The sequence below is a fragment of the Corvus hawaiiensis genome, chromosome Z (assembly GCF_020740725.1).
Source record: "Corvus hawaiiensis isolate bCorHaw1 chromosome Z, bCorHaw1.pri.cur, whole genome shotgun sequence".
NCBI lineage: Eukaryota > Metazoa > Chordata > Aves > Passeriformes > Corvidae > Corvus > Corvus hawaiiensis.
The window spans coordinates 22156876-22177429 of NC_063255.1; the positions used below are offsets into that span (position 1 = coordinate 22156876).

At 44.8% G+C, this 20554-nt stretch overlaps 1 protein-coding gene across 2 annotated transcripts; it reads left to right on the top strand.

The window, feature by feature from the left end:
* Positions 1-730: 730 nt before the first annotated feature.
* On the top strand, positions 731-17972 carry LOC125320464 (urea transporter 2-like). Of its 2 annotated transcripts, none has more exons than XM_048292833.1 (9): positions 731-773; positions 9528-9690; positions 10405-10594; positions 10993-11121; positions 12211-12403; positions 14027-14174; positions 14772-14906; positions 15854-15903; positions 16924-17972. In XM_048292833.1, exons 2-9 carry the CDS (start codon positions 9543-9545, stop codon positions 17098-17100), a joined length of 1170 nt encoding a protein of 389 aa, XP_048148790.1. In that variant the 5' UTR covers positions 731-773; positions 9528-9542; the 3' UTR covers positions 17101-17972. The 2 variants fall into 2 exon arrangements, with proteins under 2 accessions (XP_048148790.1, XP_048148789.1); XM_048292832.1 differs by lacking the exon at positions 731-773 and adding an exon at positions 3461-3558.
* The last annotated feature ends 2582 nt before the right edge of the window (positions 17973-20554 follow it).

Sequence of the window (20554 nt, forward strand, 5' to 3'; positions counted from 1 at the left end):
CTACACCTGGGGAGGAACAGTTCCATCCATACATGCTGGTGGATATCCAGCTGGAAAGCAGCATGACAGAAGAGGCCTGGAGGGTCCTGGTGGTCACCAATGTGACCACAGTCCAGCAAAGTGTCCTTGGCAAGATAGCCAGTATCTCCCTGGGCACCATTAGGAGGAATGTTGTCAACATTGCCAGGGAGGGGATCCCTCCCGTTCACTCACAACTCTGGTCACATATCACATATTCACACCCAGTCTAGCAAAGGCAGACCAGGACTCAGGGTTTAGCAATCTGCAAAGCTCCACACACGGATTTACACCATTTTAAAGCACTTGTTGGAGTCCAAGAGCTGATGTAGCTCCCTGAGCAGACCTAGTCCCATCGGTAAAACCTGAGTCAAGGAGCACAGACAAAAACAGCAGTAAAAGGCAATCTGCTACCAAGTAATTTTAATTCTTCAAGGCCACTGAGCCTTGAGAGAGGAGTGAAGCCAAAGTGTGTGAAGCTGAATTAGGGCCATTAGAATCTTTCCGGGCACAGCTGACCAGTTCAAGCTCTGTACCCACCTAATGCAGCCAGACAGCTCCTGCCTGGCGAGCTAAACCAGTCAGGGATCATTCAGCATTTTTCTGGTGCTGCGTCTGGTTGAGATCCAATGACCAGCCCCTGTTCTGACCATGTCAAGCACTGGGCTTGGTCCAAGGGATGTTCTCAGAGACACCTTCCCTCAGAGCACAGAAGAAGAAACATTCATCAGCTTTGCCAGCAGAGAACTGATGAGGTAAGTCACAGATTTAGACCTCCTAAGCTTAGCTGCCAGACACCAACACCAGCTGCCTTGTCCTCAGCACCAAGCGGTCTTCACACATGCCTAAAATCAAGAGGCAGCTCTCTAGTCCTCTGTGCTACCGGCATGCTCAATTTGCACACATTTACATGGTCACCCAGAGCTGGTGGCCCACTCCCAGGCAGGTGATAGGTGACAGCTATGTGACAAGCACATGGCACATCGCAATCCTTTCGCCTAGGAATGGCCATTGCTGCTCCAGTCTTCCCACCTTGAACCCCAAAGGATACCTACATCCTTGAGTGGCCCACCCTGGACGTTAGTGATGGGCGCCGGAATTGGCACTGAGTTACACCTGGGAGGTTTTCTATCATTCCCACCTTTCCACATCAATCCTATACAGAGGGAATCTCAGTCCTCAGGCAACCAGGAGTGCTTTGCCTAGGGCACACAGCTGCAGGCAGGTATTCTTTCATCCTTCCTCTCCAGGAGCTGGCTGCACCTGGGATCCAGTGATTTTGTCACATGGCACTGGAGATCTTCCCTGCTCTGCCTCTAGCCCAGAGCAGGCTGCTGCCAGGGACCTCATTCCCACGCAGGCATCAGCAGACTGTGATCCTGTTACTTATTAACCAGCCCTGATAATCTAAACAATACACCTCTCCAAGACATCCATCACTGACCTGCCAGCCAGTGCCTTTTTTGTGTCACTCCAACCTGTCAAATACTCCATTAAGGCACAAGAATCAGACAGAGAGGTCCTGAATCTGGTTCCTTTGTACCAGGACATGTGGTGACAGGACAGGTGGGAGTGGCTTCATGCTGACAGAGAGCAGTTGAGTTCAGATATTATGAAGAAATTGTTCCCTGTGAGGGTGGCGAGGCCCTGGCACAGGCCCTGCCTGTGGCTGCCCCATCCCTGGCAGTGTTCCAGGCCAGGATGGACGGGGCTTGGAGCAACCTGGGTAGTGGAAGGTGTCCCTGCCCATGGCAGGGGATGGAATGAGATGGGCTTAAAGGTCTCTTCCACCCCAAACCATTCTGGGATTCTGTGACCCTGATATTAGCTCAGTTGGTCAGAGCATGGTGCCAATATCACTGAAGTTGTGGGTTCATTCCCTGTATTCCATTTACTTAAGAGCTGGATTCAATGACCTTTGTGGGTCCCTTCCAACTCAGAATATTCTGTGAATCTGTGATTCCCTGGAGGAAAGAAATACCCCACAGCTCCACAGGTGGAAGCAGCACAGCCCAGGAGTGAGCCCCGTCTGCACTCTGTGCTGCACCCCTTGGAGGGAGAGCTGAAAAGATGTTGCTTTAAACAGCTTGAAGCCAGGCCTGGGCATCCCTGAAACATGAGAGGTGTGAAGCTTAAAACTCAGTCTGAACAGACCTCCTGTGAGGCTCTCCCATCCAAATTACCCAACGCATTTCCCTTCTCTGGACATGCAAGGGTTCATCTCGCTGGTAAGAAACCAAAGGCAACCCAAGGAGAAATTAATTGTAAAGGGAAAATATGTGGACTGCACATGTGAAGCAGCTTCCCCTGCAAAATTTCATGTTCTACTGGGTGCAAAGGAATAGGATGGCAGTGTCTGGTTCACTCACAAGAGCTGCTGCCTATTTGATCAGAGGAAGACTGGCTCTTGCAGCAATGCTGAGCTGACAGCTTGTATCAGATGCCCTCCTCTTAGGGGAGAAAAAACTGCAGTCTGCTGTTAAAAACATCTCCATCAAAAGAGATGCACCCTGGGAATGAGCACAGTGAGAATAAAATCACTCCAGCTCATGTGCATGCTAAGACTGTTTCCACAGGGCAGGAGGAGGCAAAGCCATAAAGTTTAGATGGGTTCTGGTTCAACAATAAATCATTCTCTCCAGCACCCAGCTCAATTTGCAAGGTTGCTTCTCTCAGCCATCACTGGGAAAGAGTCCTAAATTTACTATGGCTTAAATTAGCCTAAAAGGTCCCTTAAGTTCACCAGCTCCTTCTCTGCCCTTTCTCCTATGTTACTCTTCAAGACTACCCTCTCCAGCCTCTTTGCCTTTTGCAGCACTTTCACAGCCTTATAAACCTCTCAAATATGCCACACTTCTGATATTTCAGATTCCTCCAGCAGGGTAGGGAGGACAGGTTAAAAAAAAAAATTAAAAAAGGAAAAGAAAGAAAAATACCCCTTGAATTTCTCAACTAATTGATAAAAATCAATTAAACAATGGAAGATCACCAGGTCTTTCACTGCATTTCATTAACAGACTATTGCTTCTGAAAACTACCCAGAAACAGGAAAACTTGACAGGCTGCTGAACACAAAATGCTGTGTTGTACATTCCCAGGTCAGAATTTTGATAGGGAAAGATGCTAACTTGTGCTGGATAAGGAGGATAATGCTGGAGAGGTCAAGCTCAGGTACGCTGAAAGTCCATTTTAAAGCCCTCAGTCCTTTTAAGTGGTAGAGGAGGAGATAAGGCAGAGTTAAAGGAGAATTAATTTTAAAAAATAAATAAAATAAAATAATTTTTAGAAAACTACATCAGGGAAGAGGACATTTGGATAGACTGTTGGCAAGAGACCCAGGAGAGAGCAAGAGGAAAGGTGGAGAATTCAAAGGGGAACCTTCTTAACATTCACTTGGAGCTCTCCAAGTGGGAGGAGAAACAAATCAGTAATATCAGGACAGGAGCCATGCTAGCCTATATAAGCTGGTGGGACATTTTCTTTTTCCCTACTTCTGTCCTAGCCAGCAAACCTACAGCTACTCCTGAGCTCATCAGAGAGGTAAGAGCACTCTGTTCTTTCCTTCTAATGCACGATGTTACTGACTTACTTGGGTCTTTCCTCTCCCTCAAAACACCTGGCAAGCAGCATTTGAGTAATCCTGCTGAAGGAGAACATCTGAAGCTCAGGAGGGGCACAAGAATATCAGTTATCAACAACCTGCTAGCGGGGTGAGGATTTAATAGTACTGCTTAGCCCAGGCAGCTGAACCTTGGAGGAGAAGGAGAAAAGAAAAAGAGAAAAAGAAATAGCCAGAACTCTTTAACATTTCCTTTTACTGCCTTTCTATTCTGCCAAATGAAAATGCCCAGAGAGTAAAAATACAGAGTTGATGTGATAGTGTCTCTGTATTTCTCTGCCCCTGGGAAACAGATCTCTGAAAACTGAATTGCATGTGGGCTTAATGAATATTTAAATCTGAGGGGTAAGCTTTCTTTTGAACTAATACTTTGAAATATATCTTCTATGGGAGAACCTGAACTCTTTTTTTCCAGTGGGGGTCAAGTGCATTATAACCTGTTTCGAGGATTGTGCTTGTGCATGCTTGTGCTCCTATGCCTAACACAATATTAATCCAGCTTTACTACACCCCTAGTAACATTACACGGGCTATGCTGGAATTAGAGCTGCTGAGAGTCTGGCCCTTTCCTGCTATTGTGCTTGGATGCAGGAATTCCTCTAAAAACAGGCTGCACACAGAGCTTGGCTGCCCGCAGACTTCACAGCAACAATTCAGAGAATGCAAGAGACAATCGCTGCAATTGTGCGGTAGCAGGTCCTCGGGTCCTTGGACAAACAAATACCTCACCATAAATTAAACCCTCAGAGAAACCTGAATTTTGGCAGGGAGAGAGGAAAATTCCAGAAAGAAGAGAAAGCACTAGATAAATTTGCTGCATTTTCACAGGTAAAAGCCCAGTGTCCAGCTTGGAAGCACCCATTACCTGGGAGTATTAATTAGCCAAATTAAAGACACTGTCCCTCTCCCAGCTGCAAGCACAACACTGTTCTTACCATGCACAACACAAAACGAAGGTGTGGCCAGGCTTTTCCCTCTTCAGCAGGTGAATAGAGGAGTATTTGCAGGGCCAGATGCTGCAGGAGTGCAGCCCCAGCACGGAGCCTGCTCCACGGCAGCTTTAACAAGGCATGACTGAGATGCGTGGGTATGGCGTGACAGGGAGGAAGTGCACACAAGTGGAAGGAAAACTGATTTAGGGAGACACGGGGTTGCATAACATCAGTACTTTGCTACAGGACATTTATTAACTCTGAAAAGATGATTAAAAAAACAGGATAGATTAACATCTCGGCCCTGTGATGATTTAATCTTTGTAAAAGAGAATCATCTTTTATGTGTTCTCTTTTGTTTCATGGGAAGCTCTCACTTCCCATGGAAATAGTTTTAAGTAGTTTCTCTGCACTCACAGCACACTACAAATCACTTGCACTTGCACCACTGAGACGAAAAGTGCATTCAGACTGGCTCTGCCTGGGTTCTGCTGCTGCTCCTGTATCTCACCAGTTGCACACCAACCACTACTGAGAGCTTGCGCTACAAGACTGGAACACCTCTCCAGAGCTTACATGAGATGAGGCAGTGTGTTCCAAGCTGTCTGTCTGAGAACCGGACTTAGTCTTTAAAAAAAAACTTTTTCCCAGACTAGTAGAAATCAGGAATGAAAAAAAAAACCTACCAAACCTGCCCCCCTGCGGGAGCCAAGCAGTCTGTTCCAGCAGAACACTCCTTCTGCAATTATTTCCATTTCCTTCCTTTGTGCACTAAGAAAAAATAACACTTTCAGTGAAAATTATGTGTTTGCACAACTTTAATAGCAGGTCTTCAAAAGACCTGCTGCAGACCAGCACACATGGAATCCCCATCAGAACATGTACACTTCAGTCTGCATTAATATTCAGACTTCGCTGTGTTAAGATTCTCTGAGCATCTCCACAGTTCTGAGATAAGACACCTTTTGTATTCTCTCCTTTCTTAAATACCTGCTATCACCTATGCCCTGAAACAATGTAATGTGTTAACAAATCATTAATCTGAGCATATAAATGGTAGGTACTGCTTTGTAAAATCACTAAAAATGCCTAAAAACTATTATGCTGGTGCCAGTTTCCAAGTGCTTCACTACTTCTTTACACTCTCATCGGACATCTCAGTAGCAGTAGTGCAAGTCTGTGGATGCTAAAAAGCAGGAGCAGAGGAATTTTCCCACTGCTGAAGCATTTTGTGAAGTTTTCCTTTCTCATGCTTTAGCTGAGAAACAGTGAAAGACGGTTCTGTAAACTAACTCTCTCTCTTGCACCTGCACGATCTTGTTTTGGTTTACTGAAGAAAATATTTTGAAATAGGCATCGTAGCATTCAGCCAATCACTCTGGGAGGTGTAGGGTCAAGCACCCAATAATGTCATTTCTCTACTGCGAACCAAATTGTATAAACGAGGGGATAATTAATGAAATAATTCCTGGAATTCCATGTGGTGATTATCGGTGTCCCTGGAGACAACAGCGACACAAGTCCTTCATACTTTGCATTTCTGAACAGGTGGGAAAAGCCTCAGGGCTGTGGTGACAACACAGTCCCCTCACACAGGATGTAGCCCCCTCACAGTGCCTGGGATGGGATTCAGAGAGGCCATGAAACCAGTGGGGCTGGATCTGGGTCTTTACTGTGTCATGAAGACCCCATCCAAAACCAAAGGTTCTCTTGGCCTACACTCATTTCCAGCCAGCTGCTCTGCAGGTGAGGAGGTTGTTCAATACTGATTTCATTCTCCCTTAGCATAAATGATCACAGAATGGTTTGGGTTGGAAGGGATCTTTAAAGCTCATCCAGTCCCACCCTCTGCTATGGGCAGGGACACCTTCCACTATCCCAGGTGGTTCCAAGCCCTGTCCAGCCTGGCCTTGGACACTTCCAGGGACGGTTCAACCACAGCTTCTCTGGGCAATCTCTGACAGGGCTTCACCACCCTGACAGGGAAAAATTTCTTCCTAATACCTAATCTAACCCTGCCCTCTGTCAGTTTGAAGCCATTGTCCCTTGTCCTGTCCTCGCTACATGTACTACAGAGCTGACGAATTCCCAGTGGTTCCTCTCCAGAGAGACACATCCCTAGATCAAATGGGACTGCTTGGGGGTTGGACTAGATGAGCTTTAAAGGTCCCTTCCAGCACAAAGTATTCTATGATTCTGTGACATAATGAACACGAGTTTGAGCAGCACTGCTGGGCAGAAGGTAACCACGATCACCCCGCAGCCTTTGTGTCTCTGAATACTCTGGTACGCGGGGCATTCATTGAGTATCAGGTTTGAGACAGGTTAGTGCAAGTGAGTCACCAGATCACCTGGTCTTTTTGCCGTGCCAACTGCGGTGAGCTGGCTTCATTTCTGCCCATGGAAACCCAGAGCAGAGGAGCACGGCCAGCTCACACTTGCATTACTGCCCTAAGCATGCACTTAACTGCCTTTAATGGCAAAGCAATACATCAAGTTTTGGTGAGTTCAGGCCCTCAGATTCATCAATTTTTTCCTCCACTGTGCAAGTGGACTGGGCTGTGACTCCAGCACTTCACATGCACATTACACCCTGTTCTGCAGACTCCTGAGTGCAAACAGCTCCTCGCTCAGTGCGCAGGGAAACACCCAGGGAACGCCAGCATGGGTCACACAGTAACACTCTGCTGTGCAGCAGCACTTCATTTTACATGTTAGCAACAGCAAAAGCCCAAGTTACATAAAGAGGGAGATCCTTTAAAAGGAAAATGTAAATGCACTTTCACCAAATGGAGAGCATTTATCTTGGCTGGAAATTTTGATTTAATTGAAAGTACATTCAACTCACTTATTCCAGACTAAAGTATGAAAAAAGTAAAGGTTAATGAATTAAGATAATAAATTATAACAGAGCCAAAAAAAGCCTTCCTGCATCAAGACACCATCCCCAGCAATGCTCTTTCCTCCTTTTCTCTTTTTTCTTTTCTCTTTTTTCTTTTCTCTTTTTTCTTTTCTCTTTTTTCTTTTCTCTTTTTTCTTTTCTCTTTTTTCTTTTCTCTTTTTTCTTTTCTCTTTTTTCTTTTCTTTCTTTTCTTCTTTTCTTTCTTTTCTTCTTTTCTTTCTTTTCTTTCTTTTCTTTCTTTTCTTCTTTTCTTTCTCTTCTTTCTTTTCTTTCTCTTCTTTTTTCTTTTTTTTCTTTTTTCTTTTTTCTTTTTTCTTTTTTCTCTTTTCTCTTTTCTCTTTTCTCTTCTCTCTTTTCTCTTCTCTCTTTTCTCTTTTCTCTTCTCTTTTGTCTTCTCTCTTTTCTCTTCTCTCTTTTCTCTTCTCTTTTCTCTTCTCTTTTCTCTTCTTGCTTTTCTCTTCTCGCTTTTCTCTTCTCGCTTTTCTCTTCTCTCTTCTCTCTTTTCTCTTCTCTCTTTTCTTTTCTTGCCTTCCTTAAAATCCTTACCTTCATGTCCTACAAAAGCCAAACTCAACACTTTTCTGTATATACTGGTCCTCTAATCAACCTCTCATATGAAACCTGTCCTTGTATTAGCTGGGCTCTTCCAGAAGGTAGAAAATGTCCATTTCTTATTTATGCCAATATTTACTGCTTCCTGTAAGGTCACCACCAGCCCTCCAGTAACATAAGAGTGAGAAACTGGCCAGAATGTGCATTAACCAGGCATTCCCCTACACAGACCCAGAGCTGATTAACCACACTGGAGGGTCTGGAAGTGCAATGCCCAGGGGTGAAGCAGCTTAAGTTCTCAGCACCTGTGTTTCTGAACTATGGGTTCTCTCCCCCAGCTGCCCACGATGTTTTTTAGTAAAGTTTTGAGTGAGTCAAGGACTAACACAAGATCTCTGTGTCTGTATCATCCTATTTAGACTATCAGCTCCCAACCTAAATTCACTGCTTCTTGCACAAGCTGCTATTCACCAGTGAAACCTGAAGCACCTCTGGTTCTGTATTCACACAACAACACACTTTGTCTGGTGTTTGCTGGATAATTACCAAGAATTAGTTCAGTAAACAGAGTATGCTGCAGGAACAGGGTTTTTTATTAATTTGCTGACTTCCTATTTAGAATTGGTTCTTAGACAAACACTGATTTGGCTGTAGACACTGTTTTTTACTGTTAGGTGTAAGCCTCTGATCCACGTGCCTGAATAATCCTTTCTAGGCTGTATGAGGTGCCAAAGGTATTCCGGCAGCTCCTTATCCAAGGGACGTGTGTCCCGAAGGGCACCCCATCTCCCAGCCCTGCACCCCAAACACCTTATCTAGGCCTAAACACCTTTGCTGGGCCTATAACAGTCCCCTACCTTATTTAAACTTTTTATAGCACCTGCTAAATTCAGTAAGTGTTCTTTTCATTAGTCCCTGAGGGTTTCTTACTACGCATGTTCCAACATGTGGTCCCCTATCTTGTCCCAGCAGAGAAGAAGGTGACATGACTAAGGCAGAATGGAAAGCAAGAACTGTGAATTTGGGCGCTAAACTCTTGAATCAATGCTGGGTACTTCTAAAGATTGGGCAGTTAAAAGTACAACTCAAATGAGAAAAAGAAATGTATGAATGCATGTGAGTAATGGAATAGGGCACCGTGGACAACCCCAGGCTAAGCCCATGCTCACAAGAAAGGTTGAACTGGTCCCAATAGGTGATTATGAAACTGAATTTACGTGCCTAATATTGATGCCTGATGGATAAGTTCAAGCTGGAAATATGGGTTAAGCAGCAGAGAAACTTAATAAATGAAACATCTTCTTATAACTGCATGGAAATCTGGGAGGACAGAGCACATGAAGAGGGAATGTACTCATGGAGACATAAGAATTAGGTGTTCAGAGTAAGGATTTTCCTCTTTCTGGCTCCAAAGTAGCACATGGTGAGCAGTTATGTGGTAAAGATCAGACCAAAGAGACATTGTGATGAGCTTTCTTTTTTTTCCCCTTTCATTTTACCAAAGGTTCAGAAGATCAGCATGGAAAACTGTGTTGATGTCAAGATAGAAACCAAGGGGGAAAGAATGCCAGTGAAGCAGAATCCACTGAGCAAAGGTGGGAAGAGTTTCTGCAGAGCTGTGGGTTACCTCACTGGAGACATGAAGGATTTTGGAACCTGGCTAAAAGGTAAACCTACTTCATCGTGACTAATGACATCAAATTCCAAATAAAAAGTACATGAAAGGAGTAGTAACTTCTCAGGGATGTGATTCAAGTTAGAGTAGTACAGAAACTACCTCTACCCTGATTTATGTCCATTTTGTAGGGGAAGAAATCAGCTTTGTGCAGAGATCCACATACTGTTTAAATCTTGGGGATGTCTGAGATGACATTTACCTCCCAACATGCCATGTACAAAGCGAGTTTAGTCCCACAGAACATAGTCCTGGATGGTTATTCTGTGCTCTGTCATTCTTCATAACACTCCAGGTCCTTTCAGCTGAGCAGTTTCTGTCAAGCCTAATGCCACTGTGAAGTTAAATTACACATAGGTAGGTGTGTTTGGTCCCTGTAATAAATCAGCAGTGGGATACACACACTATTTGCCATCTGAGCCACAGACATCATAAATTAGCTGGTTCATATGAATCTGGTCCAGGGTACTTTATAACACAGGGTTCTGGCAACCTCGCTGTTCATCTCAGTTTTCCAGCTGTAAGACTTCAGTGCAGACCATAATAAATCCCTGTCAGGTTTTACAGTCTCGTTGATTCATTGCTTCAGTCATGGTGCCAAGTCCCACTGCCAAAACTCTTCCTGAGTTTCAAAAATACATCCCAAATCAGTACCATCTGCAGAATTTAGGGGGCTTGTTTTACTACTTAATTTGATCTTTTCCAGACAAACCTCTCATGATCCAGCTCCTTGACTGGGTGCTGCGTGGGATATCCCAGGTGATGTTTGTCAACAATCCCCTCAGTGGGCTGGTCATCCTTGCTGGCCTCCTGCTGCAGAACCCATGGTGGACACTCACAGGATGTGTGGGAACAGTTGTCTCAACTTTAACAGCACTTATTCTTGGTCAGGACAGGTAAGTCCATCCTTTTCCACCTCGAGCAGCCACTTCAGTGCTGATTTATGTGTTAGATGTGTGATGTGAATGAAAAGCTTGAATTTAGTGGAAGGCATCCGTGCCCACAGCAGAGGGTTGGAACAAGGTGATCTTTAAGGTCCTTTCCAGCCCAAATCTTCTATGATTTTGTGTATCTGGTCTGGTAGGACCAGACAGATCCTCCCAGCAGCCACACCTGGTGCAGAGGGACAGTGGATAAACCTGCAGAAGGGGGAAGTGCTAACCCAAGCGTGCAAAATCAAATGTCCCAGCAGGTCGTCCCCACACAGAGCCACAGCTGGGTGGGGAGGGAGGGCTGATGTGAGCACAGCATCCTCAGGGGAGAAGATTTCAAGACAGCTGTTCCCTCCACACAGATCAGCCATAGCAGCAGGCCTGTATGGGTACAACGGGGTCCTGGTGGGATTGCTGATGGCCGTCTTCTCTGCTGATGGTGACTACAACTGGTGGCTCCTCCTGCCAGTGACACTGGTGTCCATGACCTGGTAAGTCAGATGTCTCCTCTGCTTCTCCTTCCAGCCCCAGAGTCCCCACAAGTGAGACTGAGCTGTTGCATTTCTGTGCAGGCAGCAATGGAAAGGGAACAAAACTAACACATATGCACTGCTAAATCTGCATCATTATTTACACTTTTAAACTCAGATGTAATCCAGAAACAAATAAAAATACCCACATAATCACAAATAATCCAGTGGGGAAAACAAAAATCAATGGCTGATCATGCGTAATTCAATATTCTAAATGTGAGTCATATTGCTGTGATGCATCAATTCATTTCTGTTTCAAGAGGAACATTATTTTCACCATTTCCTACCATCATCAACCACAAGAGCTTCATCTATTTAAGTCACCATATAAAAATGTCATGAAAATTTACTTCTCCAGGCACAGAAACAGTTCGGTGGTCCCTAGACATGATGGTTGACACTAATCAAAACAAACAACTACTAATATTTTACTCATATATATGGCACCATAATCTGCTAGGTATTTGGACAGAAAAAAATGTTGAAACCTGATCTTTGACCCCAAAATGTCTATCTGAAGATTGCTAAAACCACACGTGTAATTTGTCTGCCTGAAGTTCATGTGGTGTTACAGTCCCTTTGATGTCAGCTTTTACTGCTGATCCACAAGCTCTAGCAAGGGCACACAGGCACATTCACAGCTCACTCAGACCCAGCATGGGTGTCCTAGTCTCAGTCCACTTCAGGTGCTAAAAAGAAAAAGGTAAACACTAGGACTGAGTGGGGGAATAACTCCTTTAAAGTGCTGGATCCTGTCTCCTTCATGCTCACCAAATTCACCATATATATTGACATAGCACGACAGGAATTTGTACATTGATAACTGCCTTTAGAGGGGGTAGGAAATTTATGGAGTGACCCTTTCTAATCTCTGATTTGATTAGTCAGACTGAGAAAATTAAACAGTTATGAGGAGGGGAGTGGGTTTTTTTGTTTATTTTAAATGGACCAAATTTTCTGGAGATGGGTTTAGGGCTGGATGTGGTTCTGGTGTGATTTTTGCCTATCTGACAAGCTTCTAGTGAGACCATTTTGTTCTTCTTTCAGCCCTATTTTCACCAGCGCTTTAAGTGCAGTTTTCTCTAAGTGGGACCTGCCTGTTCTCACCTTGCCTTTCAACTTGGCCTTGACCCTCTATCTGGCTGCTTCAGGACCACACAACCTCTTCTTCCCTACAACTGTCATTCATCCTGCCACGGCAGCACCGAATATCACCTGGGCAGATGCTGAAATCACACTGGTAGGATGTCTTCAGGATAACAGTCTCCTTCACTTACAATTAAAAACACTATAGAAATGTATTATCTGCCTTTATAAATTCCTATGGCTTGGGTTGGATGGGACCTTAAACGACCTTCCAGTCCCACCCCCTGCCGTGGGCAGAGACACCTTCCCCTATCCCACGTTGCTCCAAGCCCCATCCAACCTGGCCTTGGACACTGCCAGGGATCCAGGGGCAGCCACAGCTGCTCTGGGCACCCTGTGCCAGGGCCTGCCCACCCTCACAGACAGCAATTCCTTCCCAATATCCCATCCAGCCCTGCCCTCTGGCACTGGGAAGCCATTCTCTGTGTCCTGTCCCTCCATGCCTTGGCCCCAGTCCCTCTGCAGCTCTCCTGGAGCCCCTTTAGGCCCTGCCAGGGGCTCTGAGCTCTCCCTGGAGCCTTCTCTTGTGCAGCTGAACACCCCCAGCTGTCCCAGGCTGGCTGCAGAGCAGAGGGGCTCCAGCCCTGGAACATCTTTGTCACCCTCCTCTGGACTCACTCCAATAAGTCCACCTCCTTTGTGAGTGCATTATGGCCTGGCAATACAAAATTTGATATAGAAGATGGGTATTATCCAAAATATAAGGGTTTATTCTAGGAATTAACACTTTTGATAGCTTGAAAATGAGGATCTTTTCATTTGCAGTTGGATCTAAGTGTATATATCATAATCTTCAAACTCTCTTGAATCTAATTACCCATTTCTATTTCTATGCATATACTAATCATCTCCCCATAGCTAAGGTTGTGCTGAGAATTCCAGTTAACTCACAGGGTAATATTAATTTTTCAGATATAACCTGTTTATAAAATTGCATTTTTCTGATTATACATGAGCAAGAAGATATTACTATGGTAGAATGGTTATAAGCTTGGGTACAAATACTCATTGACATATTTTTAATTTATATTTAAGTGGGACCTTTCCAAAGAAATATTTTCTTTTCCTGCATTACACCATAAACAATACAGATACCAGAGTAACTATTTTCTTCTAAGGTACAGCTGATTATTTTAAGAGGTTCCCAGGAAGTGGTTAAGAAAAGGAAGTTAATTTACACTCAATGGAAACCCACAAGTGACATTTCTCAAAGAACATTTGCCGTGGTGCATAATTTTATGGGGACTATATACAGAATAGTGCCTCAAAACCACCTCTAAGCTGTGACCAATCTGGGTTCTGTCCCACCAGCCCAGCAACTCCTGCTCATATTCCTAGTGGATCCCAAGGGAACCATCCCCTAGATTCCCTGTCAAGGTCCATATGGATATGTAAAAATGGTCAAGTCAGCAGCACATGTAAAGAGGATGATTAAACCCTTTCACAAAATATTTACTCTTGATCTTAGAGCAAAAACCTGGCAGAGGAGCTCAGGGCTAGGGAACAAGCCATGACTCATTTTCATTGAAGGGGAAACCCAGTGGAAATGCCCTGCTGTCTCCCGAGACGTGTCCAAATGCTCCGCTTAGAAAGAAAGACTGCATCCAACAAATGCCAAATATGAGCCTGGCCAAGAAAAACAAGTTAAAAAAAAAAAAAAAGGTTGCAAATCTGATAACAAATTGTCTTGTTTGGTTTGTTTTTTTAATTTCTACAGCTCCTGCAATCGATTCCAGTCGGCGTGGGTCAGGTTTATGGTTGTGACAACCCCTGGGCTGGGGGAATGTTCCTGATTGGTTTATTTATCTCCTCTCCACTCATTTGTGTCCATGCAGTGATCGGCTCAGCAGTGGGGATGATGGCAGGTAATGATTTGGCTTGTGTCACAGATTTATATAAAAGCATGGAGAATAAAACAGAAGCTACAATAAGTGGAGCACTTAAAATCACAAGTATTTCACCCATTGGAGAATGGCTGCTTGAAAACAAAATATATTCAGCCTTCTGTTTTAAGAATTCTTTTGATTGACTTCCCCATTCTCTTACCCTGTTTTATGATGGCAGAAACCTTCAGAACAAATTAGTGTCTTTTGTGCTGAGATGAATTTTTACCATGAAATACTTAATTTCTGGGTGTATCCTGGTGGTTTTAGGGGCAGATCAATGGAAGTCAGAGCCATCATCCTGAATGTGCAGGCCTCAGGGCCTTAAGATTCACACATAGTCCCATATATGTTTTGTTGAAGTCATCACTAAATTCAGCTCAGGAGCAACAGGGAAATTCTGCCATGACTCTGCTATATTAAAATGACTTAGCCCTTAGACTGTAGCAACATGACTACAAACAGCAACTCCATCTACAAATGATGGCTAGAACCCTTGAAAATCTGTGCTCATGCCACTTCTCCATCGCTTCTATCTCTCTGGCTGAGGAATGACACATCTCTGACTTTATTTTCCAGGGCTGAGCTTAGCAACACCGTTTAGCCAAATCTACTCGGGGCTGTGGGGCTACAACAGTTCCCTGTCCTGCGCTGCCATTGGGGGCATGTTCTTGGCCCTTACCTGGCAGACACACCTCCTGGCCATGGCCTGTGGTAGGTACCCGGCAGGTTTTCATCTCCCCTTGAAGTGAGACAGGATGCCTTTGCAGCAGAGGTGGGCTGGAGCCAGATGAGCACCTCCAGGCAGGCAGATGGATGTACGTGAGGCTGACGAGTGGTGAAGCTGGATGTTGAAGCCATGGCTTTAACATACCCTGTGCTTTCATTTTCGGCCAAGAGCTATGTTTGAAGCAAGAGCTGTGATCAGTGGATGTGTGTTAACTAAGGTCTTTGAAATCAGATGCTTTGAGTCATTAATTGTGTTTGTTCATTCATTGCTGGATTAATTACGCTGGTTTCTTCCAGCCATAGATACCAGCTCAAATTCCTTCTTTGAAGAAGGACATGCCTAATCTTTCAGAAGAGTGGAGCTCAAGATCTGTCCGCAGCTGTAGTTAGACAGTACACATTCCCCATTCTCTTCAAATGGATCAAAGGCATGAGCTGGGCAACACAGCAGGACGGAAGAATTATTTATAAGGCAATTCCATATGAAATTTCAGTATCGGAGTGAGCTGGGAGTGAAGCTATTGCTGATTCAGTGCTCATATAAGAAAGGTTTAGCTCTATATGTCATTGACCTACCTTCAAGCCCTGGAGGCAGGACAGATGAGGGTGGAAGGGTTATTTTCCTATTTAACCCTATCCATCAAGCTACATATTTTCCATGTCAGTGCATTTTTCAAAAGCCTGTGATACCATAGCACATTTGTCATCACTCCAGTTCTTTCTGTTTGCTTGCTTGTTTGTTTGTTTTGCCCTTTCCATAAGCTCCAGGTTGGAGGGGACACAGTGTTAAGGAAAGGGTTTAGCAGGGTACTGTCCAGACAAGGGTCATAGTCATTGGTTGAGCTACCCAAGGCAGAATGAGGGATGTTTGCCCTTGCTGTTCTACTCCATGAGCAACAGAACTCACCAGGAACTACCTTTCTTTTTCACAGCTCTCTTCAGTGCCTACCTGGGAGCAGCAGTGACCCACATGTTGTCTGTGGTAAGTAGTGTATCAGCTAAGGGCTGGTTTCCAACGCTGAATTTTTCCCTGGCTTGTCAGACAAAACACCAAGACATGGAGAAAAATTCAGGCAAAGGCAGAAACAGTCTGGGAGAGGGGTTACTCTCTGCCCAGCAGGTTGGTGTGATTCCCACTGGAACAGGCCACTTGGAATCATCATGTACCACTTTCCATCCTCAGAGATTGCATGAACTTCCGCAGCTCAGCTCTAGACACTTATGAGATCACAAAATCATGGAATAGATTGGGTTGAAAGGCACATTAAAGCTCATCCAGTTCTACCCCTGCCATGGGCAGGGACACCTTCCTCTAGACTGGGTTTTTCCAAGCCTCATCTATCCTTGAACATTTCCAGGGATGGAGCAGCCACAGCTTCTCTGAGCAGCCTGTGCCAGGGCCTCACCACCCTCAGAGCCAATAATTTCTTCCCCAAATCCCAGCTAACCCTGCCCTCTAGAAGAGGAGAGCCATTCTCCCTTATCCTGTCCAGGCCCTTGCCGAAAGTCCCTCTCCAGCTCTCCTGGACCCGCTTTAGGCACTGGCAGACTGCTACAACATCTCCCTTCTTTCAGAGATTTACTTTGTGCCTGAAGCAATTGGAAAAAAGGGCCCTGCACATGTGTAAAGAAACATTAAATTTGGGTTAACTTATTCTCCCAATTGCCAGAAGTCAGTCAGTATAAAAGCCCAGGGAAAAGCTGAATGTTTCCAGTATCCACTCTCCTGTCTCATCTCCACCCATTCCTACCTCATGTCCGCCCAAGACCATGGCAGATGCACAAAGGGCAGGCAGCCCTCTCGCCAGAGCTGGTAGATGTTGCAGGCTAGTGCACAATGTTGAGACCTCATAAAGAAACTCAGTCTCCCTAAGGAAAGACTCAATGTAAAACCGAGTCTAGACTTGCTTCAGAAACCCTGTTCCAAAGTGGCTGGCTCTGAATGTTACTCAAATAAACCAAAGACATGTAGTAAATAGGTGGTTTGTTATTTTCTTTGCAGTTTGGGGTGCCATCAGGAACCTGGCCCTTTTGCTTGTCTGCACTGACCTTCCTGCTAATGACCACAAACCACTCTGCAATCCAAAAGCTGCCACTCTCCAAAGTCACCTACCCAGAAGCCAACCGAGCTTATTATCTGATGATGAAGAAACATGAGAGGTCTTGCTGTGAGGCATAGAGACACAAGAATAGAGATACTCAGCAGATTTTAAGGCAAGAGCACGAGGTATTTCCCCAACAGACTGTGATTTGTGTGCTACAAAGTCCAACACCACCTTCTGCGTGGAGAGACTTTTTCCACCGCATCTGTTTGTTCTATTAAGAAGATTTCTATTAGGTAGGACTGTGCTTTGCTGGAAAGATCTTTCCCAAGATCAATCTGTAATGATTTTAAAGCACACATGTCTGAAAAGACACTTGAATTATAAGCAGCAGGAAAAATGACTTATAAGCGGAAAAGAAAAATCTCTGTGAAATTGAAGACACAGCAATCAGACGTAAAGAAATAAAGAGCATCTTTCAGCATCTGAGGGGACTTCAAATTAATGGCTAAAACTAGCTTATGACAGCAAAGCATCTTAGAGAGTTTCATTGTAGCAGAGAAATGGAATAAAGAGCACCCTTTGCCAAGTAAAAAATAGATTGTGAAGGATTCTACCTGGAGGGCCTCTGAAACCCCGTGGAGAGAGATGTTCATTAGCAATCATCAAACATAAGACAGACATGATTTTTGTGATTTTTGTCTTAATCTCATGATTTCTCTTAATACTTGAACTTGGTGATGGGTTAGCAAAGGAGGGGACAGCAAGAGAGTCATTGCTGCCCCTTTTCTATGCAGTAAAATGGGTCTGTTCAGTCAATGCACAAATAGAACTAATTTGAGCTGTTCTTAACCTTTCTCCCTACGCTGCCTCCCTCAGCCCACGAATATCAAACAGCAAAATGCTGTACTGTCCCAGCCTGCTGTTAAAGCTCAGGAGGCTCAGGGGGGACCCTGTGGCTCTGCACAACTCCCTGACAGGAGGGGGCAGCCGGGGGGGCTCAGACTCTGCTCCCAGAGAACAGGGACAGGATGAGAGGAAACAGCCTCAAGTTGTGCCAGGGGAGGTTTAAATTGGATATTAGGGATAATATCTTCATAGGAATTGTTATCAAGCCTAGAAACAGGCTGTTTGGGGCAGCACTGGAGTCCCCCTCCCTGGAGGGTTTTAAAGGCCTTGAGATTGTGGCACCTGGGGACATGGGTTAGTGGTGGCCTTGGCATCAATTCTGTGATTCTGTGAAGCTGCTGCTCTGCCATTTCTCTCTGCCTCACAGTGGGAAGGAGATGTTTCAGGACCACTCCAGCAGAGCTCTGCAGGACACCAGCCATGTGCCGCCTCTGTCCAGGCTCCCAGGGTACGCAGGTAGGGAAGGGGGAAGCTGGCCTTGCACCCAGCAGTGCTGATCACCTCAACAGGCATTAACTGTGCCACCTTTCTGCCTGGCTCACTGACATACTCTGTCTCATGTTGAAGCTGATACCTTCACCAAAAATATTGCATATGCTCAGGTCGTTCAGCTGACAGGAGCCTACACGCAGTGACATCACTCCAGGAAAAGCAAATCGAAACCTGTTTTTCTTGTAGCAGGTGAAATAAAATCTAACATTATTTTTGAGTTTGGGAAGGGAAAAAAGCCCCCAAACCATGTATTTTTGCATACATCACAAAGTTCTGAGTGTAAAATATTTGTGATGAACTGTTGGCAGTATCTTCTGGTGAAGTTTTAGGTTTTCAGATGTTCAACAGTATTTCTGTATGACTGACACCCACTTGTAAAATGTAGCATTTCCATGATTAACTTAATAAATATCTACATAATATTCTGTGGGGTTAATTTCTCAAACAAACATTCATACTTTTTTGAGTTCGGTATAAGTTCCTCTCTATTTGTTATCATTAAGTTCTCCCAAAGATAGGTTACCTCTTAGACAAGTAGTGTAGAAGACATAGGAAAACAAAATTTTTAAATCAGGGTGTGTGGGATCCATAGGAAACTTTTAAGTTCTGCTCTTTGTGCTTATCACAGAATCATAGAATAACAAAATTATTTGGGTTGAAAGGGTCCTTGTTACACCCCCCTGCCATGGGCAGGGACACCTCCCGCTATCCCACATTGCTCCAAGTCCTGTCCAACCTGGCCTTGGACACTTCCAGGGGTGGGGCAGACACAGCTGCTCTGGGAAACCTGTGCCAGGGCCTCACCACTCTCACAGGGAAGAATTCCTTCCTAATACCCCATCTAACCCTGCCCTCTGTTGGTGTAAAGCCATTCCCCCTGTCCTGCCATTTGAGGCTTAGCCAAAATCCTCCTCCAACTCTCTTGGAGCCCATTTAGGCACTGGCAGGGGCTCTAAGGTCTCCTCAGAGCCTTCTCTTCTCCAGGATGAACACCTCCAGCTCTCTCGGTCTTTTGGCATTTTGCTGCATCAAACCTTCTTAAACAAGGTGCAAGTTCTGCACAGGAGGCAGGATCAGCCCAAGGCATAGCACTGGGCCAACAGAGCTGTAAGCAGAGCTACAAAATCCTCCTCCAGACCAGGCAGTGATTCATTCCTAGGGAGATGCTGGACAGGCCCCCAGACTGGGGTTAGATGAGGTCGTGTTCTATCTAGAACATACCTGGAGCAGGACCAGAGGGCCATAGAGATGCCCTGGGGTCTGGAGTCCCTCTGCTCTGGAGCCAGGCTAGGAGAGCCTGCACAAGAGAAGGCTCTGGGGAGATCTTATTGTGGCCTCTCAGTACTTAAAGATCTCTTTAAGAAAGATGTGGACAAACTTTTTATCAGGGCCTGTTGCGATGGGAAAAGGGGCAATGGTTTTAAACTAAAAGAGGATCAATTCTGACCAGATAAAAAGAAGAAACTTTTTATGGGTAGGGTGGTGAGGCACTGGCACAGGTTTCCCAGAGATATGATGGATGCTCCATCCCTGGAAAAAGTCAGGGTCCAGTTGGACAGGTCTCTGAGCCACTTGGTGTAGTGGAAGATGTCCCTGCTCATTGTAGGGTGTTAGACTGATGACCTTTAGGTGTCCAGCACAACCCAAACCATTCTCTGTTTCTATGCTTTACCAAAACATAGTGTAAAAGGGTATTTTAATGTCTGAACTGAGATCTCCCACCCAGGACCATGCCCGGAGAGGCAAATCTACAAAGGCCGCTTTCACTCATGTCAAAATGTGCACCCGAATAAGAGAACATAATTTATGTCCAGTGTAAATCAGCAGATTTCCTCTGACTGGTGGTATTCCAGCCTGCTGTTGCTGAGCAACAGGGACATTTTGGCAGTACCATAAAGAAATCATATGCACAGAACTGAAAAACAACCAAAGATTAAGGCCATGTCCCAGCCATTTAGAAAGATTTTGCACATCGTTCAGAATTAATTCTACATTTTACACTATCCAGAGAATTTATTCTTCCCATGTTAACAGCTATTTGGAGATTTGACATGTAAGTCAGTCAGAACACGCATATTATGCTTTTTCCCATTATCGTTCAAAACACTGTCTTTGCTAACAGAACTAATTTATCTCATTACTGAAACCTTTCTCTTTTTTTTTTTTTTTGTCTTTACATCAAAGAAATGC

What these genes read in the sequence shown, in the direction of transcription:
- LOC125320464 (XM_048292832.1), top strand. Translation starts at nt 3,466, where the DNA reads ATGCTAGCCTATATAAGCTGGTGGGACATTTTCTTTTTCCCTACTTCT. An exon ending in CAGATGCTGAAATCACACTG is followed by an intron (nt 12,404 to 14,026) that starts GTAGGATGTCTT and finishes TAATTTCTACAG; the next exon opens with CTCCTGCAATCGATTCCAGT. An exon ending in AGCAGTGGGGATGATGGCAG is followed by an intron (nt 14,175 to 14,771) that starts GTAATGATTTGG and finishes TTTATTTTCCAG; the next exon opens with GGCTGAGCTTAGCAACACCG.